General features: G+C 53.0%; 3 protein-coding genes across 5 annotated transcripts; 1 reads left to right on the top strand and 2 right to left on the bottom strand.

Annotated features, from left to right (window-relative positions):
* Positions 1-8,654: 8,654 nt before the first annotated feature.
* On the bottom strand, positions 8,655-13,375 carry MRPL17 (mitochondrial ribosomal protein L17). The gene is made up of 3 exons (XM_053475367.1): positions 13,101-13,375; positions 12,166-12,234; positions 8,655-9,062 (listed from the first exon to the last, which is right to left on the bottom strand). Exons 1-3 carry the CDS (start codon positions 13,272-13,274, stop codon positions 8,811-8,813), a joined length of 495 nt encoding a protein of 164 aa, XP_053331342.1. The 5' UTR covers positions 13,275-13,375; the 3' UTR covers positions 8,655-8,810.
* Positions 13,376-13,456: 81 nt separating this feature from the next.
* ZNF410 (zinc finger protein 410) lies at positions 13,457-19,192 on the top strand. Of its 3 annotated transcripts, none has more exons than XM_053475365.1 (10): positions 13,457-13,663; positions 15,473-15,547; positions 16,126-16,258; positions 16,527-16,730; positions 16,808-16,999; positions 17,294-17,453; positions 18,306-18,487; positions 18,574-18,663; positions 18,743-18,835; positions 18,959-19,192. In XM_053475365.1, the coding sequence occupies exons 1-10, from the start codon at positions 13,619-13,621 to the stop codon at positions 19,075-19,077; spliced, it is 1,293 nt and encodes a 430-aa protein (XP_053331340.1). In that variant the 5' UTR covers positions 13,457-13,618; the 3' UTR covers positions 19,078-19,192. The 3 variants fall into 3 exon arrangements, with proteins under 3 accessions (XP_053331340.1, XP_053331341.1, XP_053331339.1); XM_053475366.1 differs by having other exon boundaries at positions 13,460-13,645; positions 18,743-18,841; positions 18,965-19,192; XM_053475364.1 differs by having other exon boundaries at positions 13,461-13,663; positions 18,743-18,841; positions 18,965-19,192.
* Positions 19,193-21,572: 2,380 nt separating this feature from the next.
* On the bottom strand, positions 21,573-27,712 carry FAM161B (FAM161 centrosomal protein B). Its single transcript, XM_053474331.1, has 8 exons — positions 27,623-27,712; positions 27,023-27,198; positions 26,164-26,577; positions 25,495-25,829; positions 25,039-25,157; positions 23,602-23,757; positions 23,194-23,293; positions 21,573-21,686 (listed from the first exon to the last, which is right to left on the bottom strand). Exons 1-8 carry the CDS (start codon positions 27,625-27,627, stop codon positions 21,573-21,575), a joined length of 1,419 nt encoding a protein of 472 aa, XP_053330306.1. The 5' UTR covers positions 27,628-27,712.
* Between the last annotated feature and the right edge of the window lie 35 nt (positions 27,713-27,747).

The following is a 27,747-nucleotide window of genomic DNA, read 5'->3' as shown; positions in this document are numbered from 1 at the left end:
ATCAGCAGGGGGAGCGACCAGGGGACATGTGATGGACTGGGCTGGACAAGGAGGCGGACACACCACCGCCGCCGGGATCGCCGGCCCGGACCCCGCAGCAGCAGCTGCTGCCCCAGCGGCCGCCGAAGCGGTCGCCGGGGGCCGCAGCCGGCCGTGGGATCAACAACATCTGCGCCCCAGCGGGGGCCACAGGAGACGGACGTACACAAACAGGGGAACGTGAACGTACATGGGGATCAGACATGCGGGGTGGTTGATCAACACTGGACATAGTAACGTCAGGGGACGGACGGAATTTTGTAATTTGTAATTACATGGGACGCGGTCTGTGCCGTGGCGGGGGTGGAGCCAACGGCCGGTATCGCGGCTGCAGGGGCCCCGGGGCCACCGGCATCGCTGCCATTGTAGCTGCAGCGGGGGCCGCATCCGCACCCAGCGTTTTCGCCACCTTCATCGTCACGGGGACCGCATCCGGCAGATCTCCGGACTCCTCTACATTCGTATTACGGAGTAGTCTGGACAGGGGGAGGCCGCCCGGGTAGCAGCGGCCTCGGTCACGGAGATAGATATCCCTAGCCCCAGGGATGCTGCGGGAGCTGGATCGGGAACCACCACAGGGTGGATGACATCGGCAGGGGAAACGACCAGGGGACATATGATGGACAAGGAGGAGGACACGCCACCGCTGCTGGGATTGCCGACCCGAGTCCCGCAGCAGCAGCTGCAGCCATAGCGGCCGCCGAAGCGGTCGCCGGTGCCGCAGCCGGCCGCGGGATCACCAACATCTGTGCCCCAGCGAGGGCCACAGGAGACGAACGAACACAGACAGGGGAACGAGAACGTACATGGGGATCAGACATGCAGGGTGGAGGATCGATCATAGAGGTACTCACGACTCCCCGGCCGATTGCAGTCCGACTGGGATAGTGTCCCTGGCCCTCCGGCGGGAGGGGCCCGCTCTCGGATCCTCGGCAGCAGCGTTGGGAGTGCTGGGAACTCCTCCTCAGACATGATGGGGGGGGTATCCCCGACCCTCTCCTCCCCGGATGATGGAATAGCGGGCCTGCTCTTTGCTTTCTTCTTCCGTCTCCTGGGCGCCGGATGAATGGCGATATCCTCCTCCTCGTCCAGCTCGTCCATCGAAAATATAAGTCGGTGTCTTATCATAGTCGGCCGCTCCTGGGTGGTGGTGGTGGTGGTGGTAGTAGTAACATCGCGGGTTCCCGATCCTCCGGGGTCGGCAGCACCTCCGAATCCTCCGTCTCCTGCCCCCGCAGCTTGGCCTGCAGGAACCGTATCCGTTCTTTGGTGTGGGCTATACGCCGCGCCACCTCACTCTCCTTCTCCTTCAGAGAGCGGATCTGTTCCCTGATGGGGCCGCGTTGTCTACTCCCCATCCTGTTACTTTGTTGCCGGAGCTCCTTGAGCTGTCCGGCAACGTCGTCTTTCTGGTCCCCCAGGGCATGTAACTCCTGCTGGTGTTTCTCCAGGGCCTGCCTGAGGGGATCCCCGGCCGACTCCGCAGGTACTGGGAGTCCCACCTTCACTTTTTGAGCATAGGTGGGACCCTCTTCCACCGCCTCCATATCGTCCGGGGCCTCGATATTACCATCCTTGGCGGTCTCCAAGGCCCTGGCACCAGCATCCGCGAGGGCCCATAGATGGAGGGCCCCCAGTAACAGGAGGGAAGTTGGGTCAACCCGTAGATGAAACGGCAGACCGACTCTCTTCTTCCACATACTGATCTTGGCGCTCAAGGCCGTAGCATAGGCCTTGAGCGCTGCCAGGTTGCGGCGTATAGCCGGACGTACAGTCCCTGCGGCCTCCCGTGATGGGAGTAGGACTCCATCCTCCGAAAATAAAAGTCTCTCCGTAATACAATGGAGTCTTTCCCTCCACTCCTCAATGAGGGTGGAGGCCATGGTTATGTCCCGGGAAGGCAGCAAGCACCTTCCCAGGGGTAGTGTGGCGTATAATTGCCTCTGGTCTGGAAGGCTGTTGTCTCACTCCTCACTCTCCAGCTCTCCAGTGCAGACTGAGCTTCCAGCAGCCACACCCAGCCTTCATTGGAGCTGGAAGTTTTTATTTAAAGTAAATCTGCAACCAGCATAACAAAGAAAACAAACAAAACAACAAGAGCACACTGGCTAACAAAACCGTCACGTTCCACCAGTGTAACATCCTCACTCCCAAGGCTACCGAAGTCGGGAGATAGGAGCCACGTCGGACGCGCATGCTCCTCACTCTCCCCCCCAGTACCCAGTCCTGTAAAAAGGGGTCCCCCCATTTCCCGAAACTGTGTACCCAGCCAGGTTTCTGGGGGTTGTCTCTTCTGAGAGGCCCGAAGTTCCTTTTCAGAAAGTTATTCGTCAGGACAACGACCGGGTTGACGAAAGCCAGCCCGCCGTGTCGCCGGGCTAGGTACGTCACTTCCCGCTTCCCCCACAACATGCGAAAGAACAGACCGAACACCCTCGAGTGAAGGCTACATGGCAGAAGACAGATGTGACTGACGTGACTGACGTGGCTAAACAGGGGCAGCACGTAGGTTTTAATCAAGTGAACCTTCTGGGATGCTGCGGGAGCAGCGGGGACAGGATCGGGAACCACCACAGGGTGGATGACATCAGCAGGGGGAGCGACCAGGGAACATGTGATGGACTGGGCTGGACAATGAGGCGGACACACCACCGGCATCGCTGCCATTGTAGCTGCAGCGGGGGCCGCATCTGCACCCGGCGTTTTCGCCACCTTTACCGCCACGGGGACCGCATCCGGCAGATCTCCGGACTCCTCTACATTTTATTCCGGAGTAGTCCGGACAGGGGGGAGGCCGCCCTGGTAGCAGCGGCCTCGGTCACGGAGATAGATGTCCGTGGCCCCAGGGATGCTGCGGGAGCAGCGGGGACTGGATCGGGAACCACCACATGGTGGATGACATCGGCAGGGGGAGCGACCAGGGGACATATGATGGACAAGGAGGAGGACACGCCACCGCCGCTGAGATTGCCGACCCGAGTCCCGCAGCAGCAGCTGCAGCCATAGCAGCCGCCGAAGCGGTCGCCGGTGCCGCAGCCGGCCGCGGGATCACCAACATCTGTGCCCCAGCGAGGGCCACAGGAGACGAACGAACACAGACAGGGGAACGAGAACGTACATGGGGATCAGACATGCGGAGTGGGTGATCAACACTGGACATAGTAACGTCAGGGGACGGACGGACAGACACATAGGGAGAGGTACTCACAACTCCCCGGGGCTCGCTGGCCGATTGCAGACCGGCGGGGATAGTGTCCCTGGCCCACCGACGGGAGGGGCCCGCTCTCGGATCCTCGGCAGCAGCCTCGGGGACCCGGGTCGGGAGTGCTGGGAATTCCTCCTCAGACATGATGGGGGGGGGTATCCCCGACGCTCTCCTCCCCAGACGATGGAATAGCGGGCCTACTCTTGGTCTTTTTCTTCTGTCTCCTGGGCTCCGGGCGTATGGCGATATCCTCCCCCTAGTCCAGCTCATCCATCGAGAATATTAAACGATGCCTGATCATGCCGAACTGATCCCTGATGGGGCTGCGTTGTCTACTCCCCATCCTGTTACTTTGTTGTCGGAGCTCCTTGAGCTGTCCGGCAACGTCATCTTTCTGGTCCCCCAGAGCATGCAACTCCTGCTGGTGTTTCTCCAGCGCCTGCCTGAGGGGGTCCCCGTCCGAGTCCGCAGGTACTGGGAGTCCCACCTTCGCCTTTTGGGCATAGGTGGGACCCTCTTCCACCGCCTCCTCATCTTCCGGGGCCTCAATATTGCCATCCTCAGCGGTCTCCAAGGCCCTGGCACCAGCATCCCTGAGGGCGAGGGCCTGTAGATGGAGGGCCCCCAGTAACAGGAGGGAAGTCGGGTCGACCCGCAGATGGTGGGGCAGACCGACTCCCTTCTTCCACATGCTGACCTTAGCTGCCATGTTGCGGCGTATAGCCGTGCACACGGTTCCTGCAGCCTCCCGGGATGGGAGCAGGACTCCTCCGTCATCATATATTAATTTTCCAGTGATGGTTTACAGTCTCACCCTCACCAGGGCAGAACGCTAGCCGGCTCCGGGCAACTTGACACACTCACCTATATATCAGACAGAAGGTTCCAGGCACCCTCGGCGGGCCGGGACGGAGCACGCTCAACGATGCGAACCCCGGGCGACCTCCGCTCGTTCGTCTACAGGCAACTCAAGCCGCTCCTCTATCAATCCGGCGGTGGGTGCCTGATGCCCCAGGCGGACTGGGGCAGATGGGCCACCCCACCGGGAAAACCCGGCCCGGCAGGCCGAGGACGGGGGAGCTCGGGACGGAACGCTGGGCCCGTCTACCCGGCGGCAGGTTCCCGGGAGCCGTGATCGGGCCAGGCCGCCGGTGCGGCAGGCGTCCTGAGGTCGGGGGAACCCGGTGCGGACCCCTGCCCGCGACGGATCTTGCCCCCGGCGTGACTCGTGGGGCCTCGGAAGCGGAACCCGCAAGCCCGGCTCCGGGCAACTTGAGCGGCTCCCCTAACAATCTGGCGGCGGGTGCATGATGCCCCTGGTGGACTGGGGCAGGGGGGCCACCGCACCAGGAAAAACCGGCCCGGCAGGCCGAAATCGACGGAGCGAGGGTTGAATGCGGGCGAGAGGGCGTAACAAATTGGATTGTTTTTCTAAACTGTGTATAATTGGTTTTGAATCCGGCAGGCCGAGATCGACGGAGCGAGGGTTGAATGCGGCCCGCAAATCTGACCTCATTGACTTCCAGGGTTTTTCAAGCAACTTGGCCGGCCATAAACAGAGACAACAAAAACGCCAGCCGGCTGCGAGCAACTTGTGCTGCCAGGAACGGGGACTTACGTCGGCGGCTCCGAGCAGCTTGCGGCCGGCCTGGACGCGGTTTGGCTCGCCTGTGCGGCACCCGGGCAGGCGGCCCGAGGTCGGGGGAGCTCGGAGCGGAACGATGGGCCCTTCTACCCGTCAGCAGGTTCCCGGGAGCCGCGGCCTCGTTGACTTCCAGGTATTTTCAAGCAACTTGGCCTGCCAGCAACAGGGACTTAGAGCAACAGCGCGAGCCGGCTGCGAGCAACTTGTGCTGCCGGAAACGGGGACTTTGTGCACAAAACACCAGGCGTACATATGCAGCGGACCCATATAATACAATATATACATATTCATCTACATCTACAGCTCTACACATATCTATATATCTACATCTATATATCTATATACATATCTATATATCTACATCTTTATATCTCTATCTATATAGATATCTATAGATAGATAGATAGATAGATAGATAGATAGATAGATAGATAGATAGATAGATAGATAGATAGATATAGATATATATGCATACCATTATTTTGTGTGTGTGTGAGGCCAAGTTCAGGGTGCCCTGTTGCAGCGGGGAGAGGCCTACCTGAGCTCTGCAGTCTGCAGCAGTGAAGAGGTGAAAAGCCGAACTGCCCTGCTTGCAAACAGCTCTGGATGTCTGACCGAGTGGGTCTGCAACAAAACAAATTAAAAAGAACTAAGGGTTCTGGTGCAGGGAGCCCCTGGCGGGACGAACCAAGCCCGGCAGGACGAGCTCGACAGAGCCCGGGTTGGACGCCGGCAGCAAATCCGACCTCATTGACTTCCAGGGTTTTTCAAGCAACTTGCCCTGCCAGAAACGGGGACTTTGTGCACAACGCGAGCCGGCTCCGAGCTGCTTGTGGCCGGGCCGGAGGTGGGTTTGCTCACTGGTGCGGCACCTGAGAGAGCAGCCTGGGGTCGAGGGAGCCTGGGGCGGACCCCCGGCCACGGCATATTCAGCCTCGTCCGGACTCGGGGCATAACGCTAGCCGGCTCCGGGCAACTTGACACGCTCGCTTATATATCAGGCAGAAGGTTCTGGACGCCCTCGGCGGGCCGGGACGGAGAACGCTCACCGATGCCAACCCCGGGCGAGCGGCCGAGGACCGCCTGAGCGAGGGTTCCCTTCCCGGACCGGGTCATCAGATCGGTCGTCGTGCTGATCGTGGTGGTCGCCGCCGTCCACTCACCACTCACCCTAACCCTTAACCCCTAACCCTAACCCTCCATCTAGACATAATCTACACTAAATCTACGCATTAGCCTAACTGTGCAGTTGTTTTAAAAATGGCATGTATTTACATAGTATGTCCACATGAGGGCGCTATAGGATAAGAAATGACAATACCATTGGAGCTTTACTAATAAAATGAAATGACAAATATTATTATAAGCCATGGCCAGTTCAGTTTTGATCTTATCTTCAGGATTCAGGAGCCACATGCCTATTAGCACGCATGTTTCATTTCCCCGCATTAGCCTCTACCACTTCTGCTAGGAGGCTGTTCCATTTATCTACCACTAAGTCAGTGAAAAAAAACTTCAGTGAATTTTATTTAATCCTTTCATCTCCACTATAAATTAATAAGCCAGCCCTGTATGATGTATATTTTCATCAGTATCCAAGAAAAGATTTGTCCCTTCTTCCTTTGGGTAAGAAAATGGATATTAAATTACTTCCAAAGTGGGGTGATAAACTGCTCCTTAAGCCAGGGAGGCAAGTGTTAATTTTTTAACCATTGCATTGTGTATTATTTCTGTGTTATCAGTATTTGGCATCGTGTGATCTCCCTGAGCCGGACTCTGTGCTACCATGGCCTTTGAAGACAGAGCTGTTATCGCTCCTGATGGCTTGCGTTGCTGCATGAGTTCAAACTCCCTGGATAAACTGAGCTGGTGGGCTCCTTATCCAGCAGACTTGACATGATAGCTTTCACGGGGTCTTGTAAGCTAAGAGCTATCTCTCTACTCTCACACTCTGCTGCCATGTGACAGTCTTCCCAGCCTTCACTGCCATTTGCTCGTCTCCGCTGCCATCTGACAGTCTCCCCATACTCTGCTGCCATCTAGCAGTCTCTCCAGACTGCTACTCTCTCCCCACACTCTGATGGCTTCTGCCAGTCTCTTCAGACTTTGTTGCCATTTGTTGTTCTCCGCTGCTTTCTGCCAGTCTACCCGCACTCCGCTGCCTTCTGTCTGTCTCCCCATACTCCGCTAATGTCTTCAAATCTCCATTGCCATTTCCTAGTCTCCGATGCCATCTGCCAATCTCCCCAGACTCAACTACCATTTGTTCGTCTCCGCTGCTTTCTGCCAGTCTCCCCACACTCCACTGCCTTCTACCAATCTTCCAGCACTCCACTCACTTCTGCCAGTCTCCCCGCACTCCACTGACTTCTACCAATCTTCCAGCACTCCACTGCCTTCTGCTTGTCTCCCCACACTCAGCTACTGTCTCCCAGTCTCCATTGCCATCTGCCATTCTCTGCTGCCATCAAGGATGAAGCGTAAGGCTGCAGCAGACAGCCATCTGCATCCACATACACCTCCGCCTTTCTGCCCCATGCAGGGTTTCTATGCCGAACCTGTTTCTACACTGAGTCCTACCCTGACACCGACACGGACTGTCATTGATTCCGCAAAGCCACATACTCATGCACGCAGTCAGTCACTAAAGGTCAGGTCACAAGAGAATGACACCTCCAGGTGTCACCAGGACAGGTTTTAAGTGTTTGGGCTACCTGTGCAATCCCCCTGAGTCCTTTTGTCCTCTCCATCACTCCGAAGCACCTCTTTTTTCCTCCACCAGGTATAGAGGTATTTGCAGGTATAGAGTAAATAAATAACATAAGAACCGAGCATTGCAGGTCCAGACCAATGGAAAATAGCATGCAAACGCAGTATTGAAGGAATAGATAAAAAAAAAATAGGTGCCATCTGCTGGTGGAAAGTTGGCACTACATGCTTGTATGTGGGATATGCTGCCACCCTGTGGACAAAGAACATTGTTTTTGCACAAATTATTGCTGCAAAAGGGCTTTATTACTAATCCATGTTTTATTTAATTTCCTAAACACATGATATGTACGAGCTAATAAAATACAGAAACACTTAATAACCTAATTAACCCTATAAATAACCTATAGGTTTTCCAAGATGGCGGATCCAAACATGGTGTTCCAAGATGGCCGACGGCGGCTGGGTGTTCCAAGATGGCTGACCGGCGGCACCGGAACCGCTTAAATAATGAAACAGGCTTCAGGAGCGGTATACATATTCGCATGCATGTGTAAATTAGCCTCTACCACTTCTGCTGGGAGGCTGTTCCATTCAGGCAGTGATGTAAAACCTCTTTCAATTAAATTTACACCTCTGACCTCATTACAAATGTATAATTCAATGGAGCCAGCCCTGTAAGGTGTATAGTTTCATCAGAAGCCTGCACAGTGTATGCATATTAAATGAATTCCAAAGTAGTTTGCCAGCGAGGGAAGTGTTAATTATTAGCGTAGCCGTTGCATTGTGTGTTATTTGTGCGTTCTCAGTATTTGGCGTCGTGTATATCGGGCACTTTATACATTAAACTGTGTAACACCCCCCCCCCCATCGCCCCCGCCCCCCGCAGCGAAGAGGAGAAGGCCTCTTCCCGCCACTATCTCGTGTACCGTCGTTAGAATTAGCTGACACGCTGGAAGTTGTTACTGGATCCTTCCAGAATAAATATAGCGATGGATGCTTACGAGCCCCAGGGCCGGCTACCTATCCTGTTAGAGTTTATAACGAACAGATCAATTAATTCTCAGCATTCTTTTAATGGAATTCTGTAAGATTCTCACTCATTAATCAGTTACATTATATACATCGCTCTGCAGATGCCGTCACTGGAGAGTGATCCGCGTTTGGGAGATATTCCGTGCCCAGATCCATCGTTTCTTCACAAAAGCTTTTTCAGGAGGCTGATGAGAGGAGGTTCTTTTCTAGACGGTAACCCAAAAGAAGTTGGTTCAGAAGGGTTTTGTCGCCGTCTCTCTTCCGCACGTTTAAAGGAGGAAAAGGGTTTCCTTTGTATTCGATGACTGCCATCTTGGCGCGGTCCAGTCGGTCTCTGTTGGGAATCCGGTGCATGCTGGTGTAATTCCCGTGCCACGAGCTAAAGCGAGGAACCAGCGTCTGGAAGAGCTTGTGAATGAGATCCTTCTCCTGAAAAAGAAGAATGCTAAAAGTGACTAAAGGTCAGGCCAAGGTCACCGGCCACGTGCGACACACGCCCAGCGAGGAGACCTTCCCGCGCGCGCGCCCGCCCAGCGAGGAGACCTTCCCGCGCGCGCGCCCGCCCAGCGAGGAGACCTTCCCGCGCGCGCGCCCGCCCAGCGAGGAGACCTTCCCGCGCCCGCCCAGCGAGGAGACCTTCCCGCGCGCGCCCAGCGAGGAGACCTTCCCGCGCGCGCCCAGCGAGGAGACCTTCCCACGCGCGCGCCCAGCAAGGAGACCTTCCCGCGCACAGAAGGACCCAAGCGGCACCCCCAGGCCTCCCAAGCTCCATACCGCTTTTCTCTGTAAGTCAAATTGTCAAACGACGCGTTACTCGTTAGGTCCCGTTTATCCCTTGTACACCGCTACAGAATATGACTGCGCAACATAAAACAATAACCTCACACCCTGCTGCTTTCTCCTTAGGCATCTCTCCAAGACCAGAGTCCCGCGGTCTACGCTCTCCATTCTAATCAGGAAGAAACAAAGCGCTGCCGTCCCGTCAGAGACATTCCTGCCGATTCCCCCTGAGCGCATCGGGAAACCGGACTCTCAGCTACTTGAAGCCAAACGTAGACGTGGGAGAGGTCACAGCGGTCCCCACCACGCCGTCTCTTACTTCCGTCTAGGATCCGGCTGACGAGAGAGAAACGCGAGTCCGCTTTGGATTTCTAGGTGTGATTAGTGCTTAACCCATGAAATACCATTATCTCACGAGGGCTGCGCGGGTCCAGGACAGGCAGTCACCGGGGTACACAGTATCTGCGCCTTTTAACCCTTTCAAACCAGCAGAAGGCGGCCAAAGAGTCACAAAACCACCTGAGGTCACATTGTGCGATGACGCATCAGAGGCGGCAGCCGGAAATCCTCTCAAAGACAACAGAACCCAGCCGTGGAAGCTTCCGGCAGCCCAAATGCCACGACGCGAGGACCAAGAACGGACTTTCCAGTCTCCACTGACCTGAGCCACAAGCAGCACCTACCAATCAGATCCCGGCATTAAACTCCCCGCTGTCTGACCAGTCCTGATAACGCAGTCACACCCCCTACATTACATACAGACCCGCCGCTGTCTGACCAGTCCTGATAACGCAGTCACACCCCCTACATTACATACAGACCCGCCGCTGTCTGACCAGTCCTGATAACGCAGTCACATCCCCTACATTACATACAGACCCGGCGCTGTCTGACCAGTCCTGATAACCCAGTCACACCCCCTACATTACATACAGACCCGCCGCTGTCTGACCAGTCCTGATAACGCAGTCACATCCCCTACATTACATACAGACCTGCCGCTGTCTGACCAGTCCTGATAACGCAGTCACACCCCCTACATACCATACAGACCCGCCGCTGTCTGACCAGTCCTGATACCGCAGTCACATCCCCTACATTACATACAGACCCGCCGCTGTCTGACCAGTCCTGATAACACAGTCACACCCCCTACATACCATACAGACCCGCCGCTGTCTGACCAGTCCTGATACCGCAGTCACATCCCCTACATTACATACAGACCCGCCGCTGTCTGACCAGTCCTGATAACGCAGTCACACCCCCTACATTACATACAGACCCGCCGCTGTCTGACCAGTCCTGATACCGCAGTCACACCCCCTACATTACATACAGACCCGCCGCTGTCTGACCAGTCCTGATACCGCAGTCACATCCCCTACATTACACACAGACCCGCCGCTGTCTGACCAGTCCTGATAACGCAGTCACACCCCCTACATTACATACAGACCCGCCGCTGTCTGACCAGTCCTGATAACACAGTCACACCCCCTACATTACATACAGACCCGCCGCTGTCTGACCAGTCCTGATAACACAGTCACACCCCCTACATTACATACAGACCCGCCGCTGTCTGACCAGTCCTGATACCGCAGTCACATCCCCTACATTACATACAGACCCGCCGCTGTCTGACCAGTCCTGATAACGCAGTCACATCCCCTACATTACATACAGACCCGCCGCTGTCTGACCAGTCCTGATAACGCAGTCACATCCCCTACATTACATACAGACCCGCCGCTGTCTGACCAGTCCTGATACCGCAGTCACACCCCCTACATTACATACAGACCCGCCGCTGTCTGACCAGTCCTGATAACGCAGTCACACCCCCTACATTACATACAGACCCGCCGCTGTCTGACCAGTCCTGATAACGCAGTCACACCCCCTACATTACATACAGACCCGCCGCTGTCTGACCAGTCCTGATAACGCAGTCACACCCCCTACATTACATACAGACCCGCCGCTGTCTGACCAGTCCTGATAACACAGTCACACCCCCTACATTACATACAGACCCGCCGCTGTCTGACCAGTCCTGATACCGCAGTCACATCCCCTACATTACATACAGACCCGCCGCTGTCTGACCAGTCCTGATAACGCAGTCACATCCCCTACATTACATACAGACCCGGCGCTGTCTGACCAGTCCTGATAACCCAGTCACATCCCCTACATTACATACAGACCCGCCGCTGTCTGACCAGTCCTGATACCACAGTCACATCCCCTACATTACATACAGACCCGCCGCTGTCTGACCAGTCCTGATAACGCAGTCACATCCCCTACATCCCAAAGGTGTTGGATGGAGTTGAGGTCGGGGCTCTGTGCGGCCGGTCAAGTTCTTCCCACCTAACTCATCCAGCCGTGTCTTTACAGAGCTTGCTTTGTGCGCTGGGCACGGTCACGCTGGGTTAGGAAAGGGTTTCCCCAAACTGTTACCAGAAAGCTGGAAGCCGAGCATTGTCCAAAATGTCTTTGTGTCCCCTTCTGCACCTCTCATTACTGTCTGTGATGTCATCAAAGTCCCTGTTGGTGTAATGGTCAGGTGTCCCAATACTTTTGGCCATATAGCGTTTGTCCCCTCAAGAGCAGCTGCGCAACTGACAGCAGACAGAAGCGTAACCCCCAGATACCCCGTTTAACCGTTTAACCACCGCGGATGTGCCGATTATTACGTACCGCCGACCGGAAAATCACCCCGGATGTGCCGTTTATTACTCACCGTCAGCCAGAAGTCTGCCATCCTCATGGCCTTCTCACTGGAGTCCCCTAACCTGCCGTAATCAATCAACTGCAAAGCAAAAACGGTGGATGAGACAAAGGATTTCAGTGGCCGGGGAAAGCAACTTGACCCCAAAGTCACAGAGTTACCCCCAGCATGAGATGAAATACCCCACAAACCCCAAAGTCACAGAGTTACCCCCAGCATGAGATGAAATACCCCACAAACCCCAAAGTCACAGAGTTACCCCCAGCATGAGATGAAATACCCCACAAACCCCAAAGTCACAGAGTTACCCCCAGCATGAGATGAAATACCCCACAAACCCCAAAGTCACAGAGTTACCCCCAACATTAGATGAAATACCCCACAAACCCCAAAGTCACAGAGTTACCCCCAGCATGAGATGAAATACCCCACAAACCCCAAAGTCACAGAGTTACCCCCAGCATGAGATGAAATATCCCACAAACCCCAAAGTCACAGAGTTACCCCCAGCATGAGATGAAATACCCCACAAACCCCAAAGTCACAGAGTTACCCCCAGCATGAGATGAAATACCCCACAAACCCCAAAGTCACAGAGTTACCCCCAGCATGAGATGAAATACCCCACAAACCCCAAAGTCACAGAGTTACCCCCAGCATGAGATGAAATACCCCACAAACCCCAAAGTCACAGAGTTACCCCCAGCATGAGATGAAATACCCCACAAACCCCAAAGTCACAGAGTTACCCCCAGCATGAGATGAAATACCCCACAAACCCCAAAGTCACAGAGTTACCCCCAGCATGAGATGAAATACCCCACAAACCCCAAAGTCACAGTTACCCCCAACATTAGATTAAATACCCCACAAACCCCAAAGTCTGTAGAAAAACCGGCTATATGTCCCGTTACACGGTCAGCAAGTTCCACCCGCGGGGGCCTCACCTTCTCCGCATACACCTGCAGCTCATCAGCCCGAGCCCACGTGGTTTCAATCCGCTCGTGCCGGACCAAAGCTGTGAGCAGATTCCGGAGGAGATCGAGTCTGGAGCGAGGGCCAAGACCGATCCGCCGGGCCACTCTACCGTGAGAGATAAGGAGACCGGGAAACAAGCGCATGGTGACCTAGAATCAAAGGCACGCAAACCCCCCGGCTTCCGTCCTCGCTGACAGCGGTAACCTCCCGGCTTCCGTCCTCGCTGACAGCGGTAACCTCCCGGCTTCCGTCCTCGCGGACAGCGGTAACCTCTCGGCTTCCGTACACGCTGACCAATTGTCTGCTCTCCTTAGCCTGCAGTGTGAACCTCGACGGCTTCCGTACATTCTACAAATTGTCATTTCCTCGCGGCGCGGAATATATCGGCTGAGGAAGTGGCCGGAAGCGGAGCTTGTGTTGTGGGGGAGCCCGGTACCGGAAGAGCAGACAACCTCGGTTTCACATATTGGAGAGAAATGGGTTAAACATGGGAACTCTCACCACTCACTGGGAGGTGACTGCTAGGGGCCAGGTACGGCCTGGAGGGGGTGTGTAGGGTGTGTGTGTGTATAATATATATATATTATATATATATAATGTGTGTGTGTGTGTATATAGTGAGGTGTGAGATATATATATATATAATGTGTGTGTGTGTATATAGTGAGGTGTGAGATATATATATATATATATTTATGTGTGTGTGTTTATATAGTGAGGTGTGAGATATATATATATATATAATGTGTGTGTGTGTGTATATAGTGAGGTGTGAGATATATATATATATATATTTATGTGTGTGTGTTTATATAGTGAGGTGTGAGATATATATATATTTATGTGTGTGTGTTTATATAGTGAGGTGTGAGATATATATATATATATAATGTGTGTGTGTGTGTATATAGTGAGGTGTGAGATATATATATATATATATTTATGTGTGTGTGTTTATATAGTGAGGTGTGAGATATATATATATATAATGTGTGTGTTTATATAGTGAGGTGTGAGATATATATATATTTATGTGTGTGTGTGTATATAGTGAGGTGTGAGATATATATATATATAATGTGTGTGTTTATATAGTGAGGTGTGAGATATATATATATATATATAATGTGTGTGTGTATATAGTGAGGTGTGAGATATATATATATATATATTTATGTGTGTGTGTGTATATAGTGAGGTGTGAGATATATATATATATATAATGTGTGTGTTTATATAGTGAGGTGTGAGATATATATATATATATATATAATGTGTGTGTGTATATAGTGAGGTGTGAGATATATATATATATATATTTATGTGTGTGTGTGTATATAGTGAGGTGTGATATATATATATATATATTTATGTGTGTGTGTGTATATAGTGAGGTGTGAGATATATATATATATATATTTATGTGTGTGTGTGTATAGTGAGGTGTGAGATATATATATATATATATATATATATAATGTGTGTGTATATAGTGAGGTGTGAGATATATATATATATATATAATGTGTGTGTTTATATAGTGAGGTGTGAGATATATATATATATATTTATGTGTGTGTGTATATAGTGAGGTGTGATTATATATATATATATATATATATATATATATATATATATATATATATATATATATTATATATATATATATATATATATATTAGTAGAGTAGAGGTTGTAGCCGTATTAGTCCAGTGGTGTCAATATCAAATAACAGATGGAATAAGTATCTTGTGATAATACCTTTTTTATTGGACTAAAAAGGGGGGGGTGCTTACTACCCAGATCTGATAAGGGAGGGTGAGATGTTGTAAAAGTATGTGTCCCTCCAGAGGGTCATAAATGTTCTGAGTAGGGAATTTGGAGGGGGGGGGGGGTTTAGCACTGCTGAAGATAAATTAAAAAAAAAAATCAGATCTGTGTAGTAAGCACCCCCCCCCCTGCCACACTACATTGAATTCTATGCGTCGTTTTGCTCAGATATGCTTTAGACTTGAGAAAGGGAGAAGAGCTCCCGAAAGCTTGTCATTCCTAAATTCTGTTAGTCCAATAAAAAAGGTATTATCACAAGATACTTATTCCATCTGTTAATATATATATATATATGTGTGTGTGTGTGTGTGTGTGTGTGTGTGTGTGTGTGTGTGTGTGTGTGTAATCACGTGGATGTATATAGTGAGGTGAGATATATATATATAGATATATAGAGAGAGAGATAGTGGGTAACATCATGACCTCGTGTTATGTTCTTTAGGACCGTGAAATACCGTTTGGTGTGATTGTGATAAAAGTAGATAATCAGTGGCTTTTCTTTGTCATGAAGGTGGTTTCCTCTCTGGACCTGTTGGACTCTGGAGCTATGCCAATGCTATCTGATGAGCTGCAGTCCAGACCAGAAGTGAGTTCTATATCGGCAGAGGGCGTGGGGAGAAGAGAAAATGTCTTTGTAAAGCCAATGCCCTCCGGTAACCCGATAAGTCTTGGTTAATGATGGAGAAGAAAGATAACTTTATTGGGAAGAAAAAAAAGGTGAAAGCATCTCGCCGTACACAGGCAGGCAAAGCAGGGCGATCGACGAAAGGGAGGGAGGAGGAATGGGGGCCGAGCAGCAGCTGACCTTTAGTGTCCGATCTGTTCTCCGCTTCCCAGGCCGTGCCGCGGGCACTCGGCTTCATCCGTTAACATTCAGCATCCCGTTCCGTTATCACGGCGACACACATCGACTCTTCAAACCATGAAGTCAGCTCTGAAATATAGAACCGCCTCTGGCATATGTCACACTTTGCCTTGAGAGAACGATGTATGACATCACAGGCGTATACATGTAGTAACACAGAACTATTCACATGAGTTATTCGATGAGCACATCGTAAAGATTTGGGGCATTTTGGCGTGACACGGCCACTCGGTCCTTAAATCCAGACCCTTCCTCTCTGTTCTCTGCCATGCGTTAAGCTTTTGCCTGCTCTGTTACAGCTTCTGGTGGAGTTTGTGCAAAATACTTCAATTCCTTTGGGAGAAGAGCTCGTGGAATCCGAATGTAAAGCCCTTTCGTGTCTCTCTCCCCTTCCGGAGTCTGAAGCGGCACAGTGTGGGTCGCTGCTGTTAGGTAACTTTACGTTTCTCACGGTTATTACTGTCTGTGTATTCATTTTAAAGAAAGACGCTTAAAATAGAGCGCAGAAACAATAAAACAAGCTTGTGTCCTACATTTAGAGAAACTGCGTGCAGCTCTAGCATGTAATGGACGTAAATCTTTCCCTCTGAATGAGGTGCAGCTTGACTGTAAGGTGTTCCGGGCCTAGAGCTGCCACATTGTGGAGAAGCCTGGTTCGGTGACCCGTTTGCCCTGACTCCTGAAACTTATTCTGTTCCAGACGCAGCAGTCGTTCAGGAGCTTCCGCCAAAAAGTCCAGGCGCGACCTTGCTGAACACTCTTCATGTGGACGTTGATCACAGTGCAGACCCCAGGGTGGGGAAAAACAGCGCCCTCCTTTCCCCCACGGACCCTCCGACGCTGCTCCAAGATCTGCCCCCCACCGATAACTCTTCCTTTATACTTCTCAACCTCGCCAGGACAGGTAACTTGGTTATAAATCCCTGGAATGGTTTTTGACGTTCAGTGATGTGGCGCTGAAGTGTTCATTTCCTTCTCCAGGGTTAGGGTCTCCTCCAGAGCAGCTGGTTTTTGTTCACGATGAAGCAGAGGACTCTGGTAACGATTTCCTTTCCAGTGATTGCACCGACAGCAGCACTCCGTGGTTTCTGCGCGTTCAGGAGTTGGCCCATGACAGTCTAATAGCCGCTACCCGGGCACAGTTAGCAAAGAGTGCCAAGACCATCTGCAACGGTATGAAATCCCTCGATCGTAACGCATTCCGCTCTCCGCGGTGGATTGTGAATAATGGAGTTGTGGCGGGTCTGAGAGCGGCGAGGCGAAGCGCTCCATGCGCATGCCTTACGAAGTAAGAGATGTTTTAGATTTGGTATTTTCTGGGCTCGGGTTCTCATCTCTCGGAAAGAGAAGGCAGGTAGGTGGCAGGAGTGAAAGTAAATATAAGTAAATAGACTTGTGTAGCAGACATCGTGGGAAGAATACTTCCTTTGAAACGGTTACACAGAGATCTGTTCTGCCGGTTTTTAGGAGAAATCACTCTGAGCCCCTCCTTGGATGTAGAACCAAGAACCCCCCTGGCGGTCTCTCATCTGCCGCCCGCAGACAGGCGACTTCGCTGCTCCTTTCGTGGCTGTGACCGGTCCTTCGTGTGGGCGACACACCTGAAGTATCACCTGAAAACACACAGGTGAGATTTTTGGTTGCAGAGTTGCTGAAATCCGGAGTGGTATGGAAGAAAAAATAAATGTCCCCTCGCTGGAACCCAGGGGCCCAGACCCTGAAAAACAGCCCAGGCCATTCTCCCTCCCCACCAAACTTTAAGTAATATGCGTTCCGTTAGGTAGCGGTCTCCTGGTATGCGCCAAACCCAGATCCGTCCATCAGACTTCCAGACAGCAAAGCGAGATCTATCGCTCCAGAGAGCACGTTTCAGCGTGGCGCCGAGTATAGTGATCTTCAGGCTGCGCGCAGCCGTTGGCTCCCGACGGACGGCACTTGTGCTGTTTCCGGAGGCGGTTTGGATCTCCTAATGAGCGATGCAGGGGACGGGTGGTCTTTAGGTGGGCCGCTGTGTGAGTGTCCGCGGTCTGCCGGTTTGTGGCTGAGCTGTTCCTTCTAGAAGCTCCCGCTTCACAATAATTCAGTGGTCCGGGGCAGATCTAGCAGGGTGGAAACTTTGCCTTGTGGCAAAGGCGGCGTCCTACGAGCTCTTCGGTACGGCCGGTTCTGTTGCCGACGTTTCTAGAGACGGCTGCCTATGGGCTTGATTTTATACCCCTGTTAGCGACCGCTGTGACTGAAACACCTAAACCCAGTAAGTAGGAGGGGGCCGCGTACCTGGCCCTGTGACGTGTAGGATGTGTGCGTGATCACAGCCTCAGTCATATTACTATTAACCCTTTGAGTGCCCTTAGAGCCATATAGAATGTGGAGTCAGTGTATTCTCAGGGGCCTGTTATAAGTAAACACGGCCGTAACCATGGCAATGTAAGGCTTGTAGCCCCTTTGCATCTGGCTGTATGTAATTGTATCATCGTAGGAATGATCGTTCATTCGCCTGTCCTGCTGAAGGTTGTGGGAAAAGTTTCTATGTTCTACAAAGGCTGAAAGTTCACATGCGTACTCACAACGGCGAGCGGCCTTTCCTGTGCCCTCAGGCTGGCTGCGGCAAGCAGTTTACCACGGCCGGCAACCTGAAAAATCATCTGCGCATCCACACAGGTGTGTATCGGTCGCGCGGGCGGCGTGTGCCCGTATCCTGCCGTTCTGTGGCTGGTGCATAGAGCTCGTTGTCTTCCTTCCCGCAGGGGAGAAACCCTTTGTCTGCGAGGCGGAGGGATGTGGACGTTCCTTCGCTGAATACTCGAGCCTGCGAAAGCATATGGTCGTGCACTCAGGTAATTAACGAGCCGCTCCTCCTGCTCAGAATAAAGCTCTGGTGTTTGTCACTTTCCTAATTGCTTTTTGTACCCCCAGGAGTGAAGTCCCATCCGTGTCCAGCGTGCGGGAAGACGTTTTCTCAGAGTGGAAGTAGAAATGCTCATGTTAGAAAACATCATCCAAGAAGCTCCTCAGGTGAGTGGCGCCTGCGTGTGGCATCCTGGTGAGGTTTGCCACCGGTGACCCCGCCGTGGTGTGCGTCGTTACTGTCCTTCGTCAGTTCTTATAAAAAGCATCTTTAAATTCTGCGTTTGACAGACGGAAGCGTCTCGGCCGCTCTGTGCCAGGATCCTCTGCAGCAGACGCACCTGCTCTCCGGGCCCACGCCGCCTCGCACCTACGAACAAGATGTCTCTCTATTGATGAACTGAAGGCTTCTGGGATAACTGGCTCGGGCCGGGACAGTCGCGTGGGACACGGAATAAAGATGTTTGGCTTTTAAAGTGCAGAAAGAGTTTGAAAAACTGTTGAGCTGAAGGACGCTGCCTTACAAGAAAAAAACTCATCGAGATATTGAGGGACAAAGTGTATGGACGTAAACTTCCTCCGCGCCACCAGTCCTGCGCTCCTTCCTCGTCTGTAAATCCAAGGACGCTTCAGGAGGTTCCCTTCACAGGATCATCCCCCGCTGTGCGCCTTGGTCTGGGGTTAGGGGGGTTCGGGCCCTGATTGTTCAGACAGGAACGACCCCATGTGCCTATGCATGCGCAGGGTTTGGTGGGCTACATGGACTTGTTTGGCCTCTGGGCTAGGAGGTGCTAGCCCTCTCCTGTAAGTGTACATTAAGAAGGGCCTGTATAGTTTTACCAGGAACTCTACTCGCATTATGCATTATACAGGGTCCGGCTCGCTTCCTGCAGGGGTTGTAGGGTGATGTACTTGGGGCACTGACCCTGCCCGCCTGCGCTTTAGGGGTTCTCGGGGAGCGGGCTGTCGTGTGCATGTCACGCTGGCTGCAGGATGAATAAATCTTACTGCGCCATTTAATCCTGCTTTTTGTAAGAATGATCGGCTGAGGGAGGTTTAGATACAGAACCAACGCTAAAGCCAATGCAGGTGAACACGGGGTCCCGGGGGGCAGACACTCGGGTCCCGGGGGGGGGGACCAGACACTCGGGTCCCGGGGGGGGGGACCAGACACTCGGGTCCCGGGGGGGGGGACCAGACACTCGGGTCCCGGGGGGGGGGACCAGACACTCGGGTCCCCCATTTGTATGGTTTAACCGGTCGTGGTGCAGGCATGGACCGTACATCCGTTTCACTGCCCCGTCTCCCTCCGACTCAACTGACATTTTATTCATAACCCAACATCAGGCATAAAAAACACGGAGGGCCGACGGAATATCACAAAACAGCCGTGTTGGGCGAAAAGCCTCGGGTTTAATTTTGTTTTCATTAATTACACTCTTGTGCATAATTAAACAATAATACTCTTCTTCCCAGTGCTCCGCGGAACAGAACTTACAATTCATCGCTTCCCAGCCCTTCTCGCTGCAGCGGGATCAGAGTTACAGATAGAAGAATCGCAAATTAATCTGCTGCTGGCGATCTCCCCGTATCTACCAAAACATGTATACACTAATATAACCCCCCCAGCGCTGTATACACTAATATAACCCCCCCCCAGCGCTGTATACACTAATATAACCCCCCCCAGCGCTGTATACACTAATATAACCCCCCCCGGCACTGTATACAGTAATATAACCCCCCCCGGCACTGTATACACTAATATAACCCCCCCAGCACTGTATACACTAATATAACCCCCCCCGGCGCTGTATACACTAATATAACCCCCCCGGCGCTGTATACACTAGTATAACCCCCCCAGCGCTGTATACAGTAATGAAACCCCCCAACGCTGTATACAGTAATATAACCCCCCCCAGCACTGTATACAGTAATATAACCCCCCGGCACTGTATACACTAATATAACCCCCCCCAGCGCTGTATACAGTAATATAACCCCCCAGCGCTGTATACACTAATATAACCCCGCCCGGCACTGTATACAGTAATATAACCCCCCCGGCACTGTATACAGTAATATAACCCCCCCGGCACTGTATACACTAATATAACCCCCCCCCAGCGCTGTATACACTAATATAACCCCCCCCAGCGCTGTATACACTAATATAACCGCCCCAGCGCTGTATACAGTAATGTAATCCCCCCAGCGCTGTATACAGTAATATAACCCCCAGCGCTGTATACACTAATATAACCGCCCCAGCGCTGTATACAGTAATGTAACCCCCCCCAGCACTGTATACAGTAATATAACCCCCCCGGCACTGTATACACTAATATAACCCCCCCCAGCGCTGTATACAGTAATGTAAGTCAGCATTGACAAAAATCTGGTTTTATCCCCAATAAAAACCCCCTTTAGCTGCAGACCTGGAGGCTGCCCCTTGTGAGTCGTGTAATATTTCTGGTATCTTTCCCAGCTCAAACACCCCACTGAGCTGATGCTTTATGGCGATGCTAATGAAGTCCGTTCCTCCACAAACTTCTATTAGTCAGAGAGTCTGGCTGGGTGACTGAGCCATTCTATTGCTTCCCACAGGCACAGGCACTGTGATAAGGAGGAAGGGTGTTTGTCTGCACGCTAGGAGGTGTGTTTCCACGTGCATCATCCCCAAAGGGTTAACACTTTTCAGGATTTGGACACCAAAATTCAGTTATGAGCGATTAAAAACGCGTCTAAACGTTTACCCCTGTGTGAGCGGGGACTATGCGCCCTTTCCTTACCCCCCCCCCCCCGACGTAGCGTATTCCCTGCTGAAACACGGATCAAAATACCAGCGACATCGGATACGCCAGCTACGTCCTCCCGGCTCACCCCGCCGGGCCACCTATTCCTCCGCTTCATCGGATCTCCTTCCCTGATGCTGAACAAAGTCTTCTGTCAGCCCGACCTGCTGCAGGGTACCTGCGAATCTGCACTCGGCTGCTTTAGCGGCATTAGCCTAGGGAAAAAAGCAACCAAAGACTAAGTGTGAGAGAGTATGCTCTGCGACGGCACGAAAAGGAAACAAAACATATTAAAAACCACGGAAAACAGGCGAGGGAAGAGGCGAGCGGGGGCCGGGGCGCCGGTTTGATAAATGCTTCGTAAACGCTGCAGTATTATGGAAGTCTCTCCTGGAACCAACAGATGGGCTCCCGAAATACAGCAGGAGAACCTTAATCCCCAAACAGAAGAATGGAATAGTGGCCTTGGCCTTCCACGGCCCCTGTCCATTTCTATTACCGTATTTCCTAGATTATAAGACGACCCCCAAAATCCGAATATTCATTTATGAAAAAAAGAAAAAGCCTGAATATAAGACGACCCGATAGCAAAAAAGTTTTACCAGTAAATGTTAGTTCATGTAAACTATGTGAACAACTGTTTGTTAATAAAAGCTACGATTGACAAAAATATTTTGTTTTTATTTCCTTTTTTTTTTCAACCTGCCCCCCAGTAATGCAATCTGCCCCAGAAATGCCTTATACCCCCTATATGCCACCTATATGCCACTGTGCCCCATGATATGCCTTTTAACCCTCTAAATGCCACTGTGCCCCATGATATGGCTTTTAACCCTCTAAATGCCACTGTGCCCCATGATATGCCTTTTAACCCTCTAAATGCCACTGTGCCCCATGATACGCCTTTGAACCCTCTATATGCCACTGTGCCCCATGATATGCCTTTTAACCCTCTATATGCCACTGTGCCCCATGATACGCCTTTTAACCCTCTATATGCCACTGTGCCCCATGATACGCCTTTGAACCCTCTATATGCCACTGTGCCCCATGATACGCCTTTGAACCCTCTATATGCCACTGTGCCCCATGATACGCCTTTGAACCCTCTATATGCCACTGTGCCCCATGATATGCCTTTTGACCCCCTATGCGCCACTCTGCCTCCAGAAATGCCTTATACCCCTATATGCCACTGGCATTTAGGGGGTTAAAAGGCATATTATGGAGCAGAGTTGCATTTAGGGAGGTATAGGGCATTTCTGGAGGCAGAGTGCCATTAAGGGGGTTAAAAGGCATTTCAAAAAAAAAAAGGCACTCTGCCTCCAGAAATGCCTTATGCCCCCCATTTAACACTCCCCTGCCCCCCCCCCAAACTTACCGGTGCTTCTGAGTCCCCCGGTGCTTAGTCCGGGCAGCGTGCAGAGCTCTACGCGCTTGAGCGGAAGTTGTCTACGCGAATCGGGTAGAGCTCTACACGCTGCCCGGACTAAGCACCGGGGACTCAGATGCACCGGTAAGTTGGGGGGGGGCATAACACAGGAGGATCCAGGTCCCCTGCATCGCTGCGGGGGATCTGGATCTTAGTCTCATAGTCAGACCTATTTGAGGTCTGATTATAAGACGACCCCGATTAGAAGACGAAGGGTATTTTTCAGAGCATTTGCTCTGGGAAAAACCTTGTCTTATAATCGAGCAAATACGGCATTATCAATTTCTTACTTTAGTGAGAAGCTCAAAAAGGTAGGGTCTCAACTTCACTCTGGCCTTCATCCGCTCCAGCTCCTCCTTATATTCGTTCATCCTCTTTCCATCGGCTTGCCTAAAAATCAAAAAGCTATGAATGTCTGCGTGCTCCAGGAGTTAGTGAGTTCCCCGACCCCATAAGGGGTCCTCTAGCAGCTAATAAGTCAAGATCTAAAGCTCTGCGATCTGGAAGCAGCACCCGAGTGAGCCCTGCAATGAACGAGCCTCGTACAAAGGAGAAGGAGATTCCCCTGCACTTCTAACAACAGATTGTAAATGTCTTCAGATTACCTGAGCGGGTTTTACGTCACTGCAGTAATTAGCTGTCAGCGGACGCGTAATAAATAAAGCAAGTAGGTCACAAGAAACGGAAATGTCACGGACCGGTTCTGGTGCAGCCTCTCCGCATTGCTTTCTGAGAGGGGTCGGTGAGGGTCCATGGCCTTTGCCCTCCTGGATATTGAGCTCTGCCGCACCAGGGACTGTTTGCTTTCTTTTGTCCACTTGGTCTCTTGTCCATTCTTTTCCTGCAGGGAAGCTCTGTAACAAAACGTGCACATTGTCTCCGTGTCACATACAGCCTCGCCTGGCTTAACACGAAACCCACTGACCGGTCCCTGCCGGAGTCCGACACGAAACCCACTGACCGGTCCCTGCCGGAGTCCGACACGAAACCCACTGACCGGTCCTTGCCGGAGCCCGACACGAAACCCACTGACCGGTCCCTGCCGGAGTCCGACACGAAACCCACTGACCGGTCCCTGCCGGAGTCCGACACGAAACCCACTGACCGGTCCCTGCCGGAGCCCGACACGAAACCCACTGACCGGTCCCTGCCGGAGCCCGACACGAAACCCACTGACCGGTCCCTGCCGGAGTCCGACACGAAACCCACTGACCGGTCCCTGCCGGAGCCCGACACGAAACCCACTGACCGGTCCCTGCCGGAGCCCGACACGAAACCCACTGACCGGTCCCTGCCGGAGCCCGACACGAAACCCACTGACCGGTCCCTGCCGGAGTCCGACACGAAACCCACTGACCGGTCCCTGCCGGAGTCCGACACGAAACCCACTGACCGGTCCCTGCCGGAGCCCGACACGAAACCCACTGACCGGTCCCTGCCGGAGCCCGACACGAAACCCACTGACCGGTCCCTGCCGGAGTCCGACACGAAACCCACTGACCGGTCCCTGCCGGAGCCCGACACGAAACCCACTGACCGGTCCCTGCCGGAGCCCGACACGAAACCCACTGACCGGTCCCTGCCGGAGTCCGACACGAAACCCACTGACCGGTCCCTGCCGGAGTCCGACACGAAACCCACTGACCGGAAGGGAAAGGAAGATGGGCAAAGATGGGCAAAAAGAGGGATGTTGCATGAACCTTTATGATCTTCTAGCGATCTTGTAACCGAGGGTTAAGGGTGACTGCCATTGATTGATCAGGAAATCAGGCAGCTGGAGCCCCAGGACACAATTTGACATCCTGGAGCCATAGATCACGCTGGCCGAGAACCTGTCGGTGGCGCAGGCACGGACCAGCGGACCCAGAAGCCGTCAGTACCAACTATTGGGCCAGCAAGGCAAAAGTCCCCTCCCTGCCCAAAGAAGGAAAAAAACAGCAAAGACTGCGAGAAGGGCGTAAGAAACGGAATATAAAGGGAGATTTCCAGGTACAGAGAAGACTAAGGGGGTGAAGAATGGAATAAAGCAGGGCAGAGATCACCAAAAGGAAAGAAGCAAAGAAAGAGACCTCATTTCAATGCATATAGAAGTAACCCTAAGAGACAGACAGACAGACAGACACAATAAAAGGCACCTAACGGCAGACTGCCTCCTCCTTGCGCTGTCCGTTATATACACAGGAAGCGTATTGGGCGACAAACTCGTCAAACTCCGGAGGGAATCTGCAGGCGTCTCGGGACGACGGGGTCCAACCTGACAAACACAATGAAACGGAATCGATATCTCACGACCACCGGCGGAAGGGAAATAAAGTATCACGGGGGGGGGGGTATAAAATACGCATTTCTATTCTTTTTATGTGAAAATAAAGCCAAAGCTCTAGAAGGCTGTGATTATCCTACAGGAGGAAAGAGCTGCCGGCTCCACGAAGCCTAATTATACCGGCGGGAAACCGGGAGTGTCGCCCCCGGCAGATACGGCTACACCGCTCGCCGTCTGAAGGAACGTTGCCAGTACAGCGGAGCAGGGGACTGGGGGCCATTCCGCGTGACCGCTCATTCAGAATGTAAAGGGTTACAGGGTCTCCCACCTGCCCGCTTTTCCCGTCGTGGCTCTGTCTTCTTCTCAGCGCGGAGGTGCGCAGGGTGAAGGGCTCGCTCCGGGTCGGTTCTATTTCCTTTTGCTTCTGTAGGCATCGCTTCTGGAATTCGTGGTGCAGCCTCTGGAAATCCGGGACGCCTGGGTTTGTGCGTGGCCGGAAGGAGAGATTCTGCTGGAAAAATCCCAGGTACTCCTGCCGGGTTTTCCGGGAGATGCTGGAAAGCGGATCCCTCGTTCCTCGGTTTAGGGGCACCGGCGCTGAGGAAGTCTGCAGCATCTCTTTGGCCCTCATCTGACGTTTCACTTTCCTGATCAACTCAGCCTCTTCAAGCGGTAAAAGTGAAAGACGTTAACGGGAAGAACATTCATCGAGTTTAAATAAAACGACAAATCCCGAGAGCCCAGAACCTGCCGGCAGCCCCGACGGCCCGTCTTAGATTCAGGAGCCGTATGTCTATCCCTTGCATGTTTAATACCCTCACTGTATTACCCTCTACCACCTCTGCTGGGAGGCTGCTCCACTTAGCTACCACCCTGTCAGCAACAGCGCTGCGGAATCTGATGGCGCTATACAAAGCAATACATGATAATACTCATTGACACGCGTTCACTGCAGACACGCAGGCATGGCGGAGGACCCGGGGGATTCGGGGATTACCTTTCAATCTGTCACTAATTTCAGGATCTTGGGCATGTTTAACGACTTCTCTCTTCACGCCACGCTCTGCCCTCGCGGGGGCAGCAAGAAGCGCCTGGGCTGCTTTCCTTCTTTTCTCTTCCTCCTTTGAAAGAAAACGAAACGGTTTCTGTGTCTTTAAAAGAAAGTCTTTCCTTTCCTGGACCCCCGTCTTCCTCCGAGCCGCTTGCTGCTCCACCAGGTCATCGTACAGCGGGAGGAAGACGTGAGCCGGCACCGGCTGGGCACGGAACTGCTTCAAACACTCGGGGTCCTCCTGGCCCCGGAGATCGAGGGGCTGCGCGACTCCCGGCAGATCCTCTCTCGGCTGAGCGAGGGCGAAATCCACGCCTCTTCTGGACGCTTTAGGACTCGGTCTGAAACTACAAGACGCCACTTAGTACATGAAGAACATCAACAAACCGGCTCCCAGAAAACGGGAAGCCTCGCTGGGCGCGAGACCCCCTCGCCTCCCGCCTCCCGGCGCGTGCAGCCCCTCGCCTCCCGCCTCCCGGCGCGTGCAGCCCCTCGCCTCCCGCCGCGTGCAGCCCCTCGCCTCCCGCCTCCCGGCGCGTGCAGCCCCTCGCCTCCCGGCGCGTACAGCCCCTCGCCTCCCGGCGCGTGCAGCCCCTCGCCTCCCGGCGCGTACAGCCCCTCGCCTCCCGGCGCCTACAGCCCCTCGCCTCCCGGGGCGTGCAGCCCCTCGCCTCCCGGGGCGTGCAGCCCCTCGCCTCCCGGGGCGTAAAGCCCCTCGCCTCCCGGGGCGTAAAGCCCCTCGCCTCCCGGGGCGTAAAGCCCCTCGCCTCCCGGCGCGTACAGCCCCTCGCCTCCCGGCGCGTACAGCCCCTCGCCTCCCGGCGCTCTGCGAGGCCGGCGGTATGCACGGTGCTCAGCTCCTGGAGGTACCGGCCGTTTGTGAGCTTCAGCTCCCGCAGTTTGTCGAGCAGCCGGTCCCCGTCCTCATCCACAAAGTCCGTCAGTCTTCCCATTCGGCTCTTCGCTTCGTTCTCACGGCGCCTGCAGCGAAAGCAGAGATCGTAAAGCCCAGCCTTTCCATTTCATGTACAGAGGGGGAGGCATTAAAAGGGACGGACGCGCCGTACGCCACGCTGGTACAGAAGGGGAAGAGGGTCCTGCCCTCGTGAGCTTACAATCTAAACACGTGTTAGAAATAAAAAGCTGCTGCCTCCTAAAACATTTCATCCCGGCACGGCGCCAAGTATAAGGGCAGCTGTTACAGGAGGCATGCAGGGCAGGTGCCCGGCCACACAGTCAGCACTGGCGCTAATAACGTCCTCCCGTCAGTCACCCCAACAGCGCATTAATCACCCCAACACCCCCAGTCACCCCAACACCCCCAGTCACCCCAACAGCGCATTAATCACCCCAACAGCGCATTAATCACCCCAACAGTACCCCTAACCCCTCCTGGCGCACTCACTCCATCGCTTCCCGAGGCCCTAAACCAGTCCGCACCTCGCATTTGACAGCGTAAACTTGTCTCTAAGATACAGCAGGCCACGCCTTATAGCGGCTCTTGTGCTTTCCATTGGATGCTCGTTGCCT

Source organism: Spea bombifrons, chromosome 9 (genome assembly GCF_027358695.1).
Source record: "Spea bombifrons isolate aSpeBom1 chromosome 9, aSpeBom1.2.pri, whole genome shotgun sequence".
Lineage (NCBI taxonomy): Eukaryota > Metazoa > Chordata > Amphibia > Anura > Pelobatidae > Spea > Spea bombifrons.
This window is presented reverse-complemented; position numbering and strand designations above follow the sequence as displayed.

Coding starts and splice junctions, on each gene's coding strand:
- MRPL17 (XM_053475367.1), bottom strand. CDS start 13,274: ATGCGCTTGTTTCCCGGTCTCCTTATCTCTCACGGTAGAGTGGCCCGG. Junction 12,235..13,100: donor TGCAGGTGTATGCGGAGAAG/GTGAGGCCCCCG, acceptor TTTGCTTTGCAG/TTGATTGATTACGGCAGGTT. Junction 9,063..12,165: donor TGGCAGACTTCTGGCTGACG/GTGAGTAATAAA, acceptor CTTCTTTTTCAG/GAGAAGGATCTCATTCACAA.
- ZNF410 (XM_053475365.1), top strand. CDS start 13,619: ATGGGAACTCTCACCACTCACTGGGAGGTGACTGCTAGGGGCCAG. Junction 17,000..17,293: donor TGCCAAGACCATCTGCAACG/GTATGAAATCCC, acceptor GCCGGTTTTTAG/GAGAAATCACTCTGAGCCCC. Junction 18,664..18,742: donor GCATATGGTCGTGCACTCAG/GTAATTAACGAG, acceptor TTGTACCCCCAG/GAGTGAAGTCCCATCCGTGT.
- FAM161B (XM_053474331.1), bottom strand. Junction 26,578..27,022: donor GCGCCGGGAGGCGAGGGGCT/GTACGCGCCGGG, acceptor TCATGTACTAAG/TGGCGTCTTGTAGTTTCAGA. Junction 25,158..25,494: donor ACGACGGGAAAAGCGGGCAG/GTGGGAGACCCT, acceptor TGTGTTTGTCAG/GTTGGACCCCGTCGTCCCGA.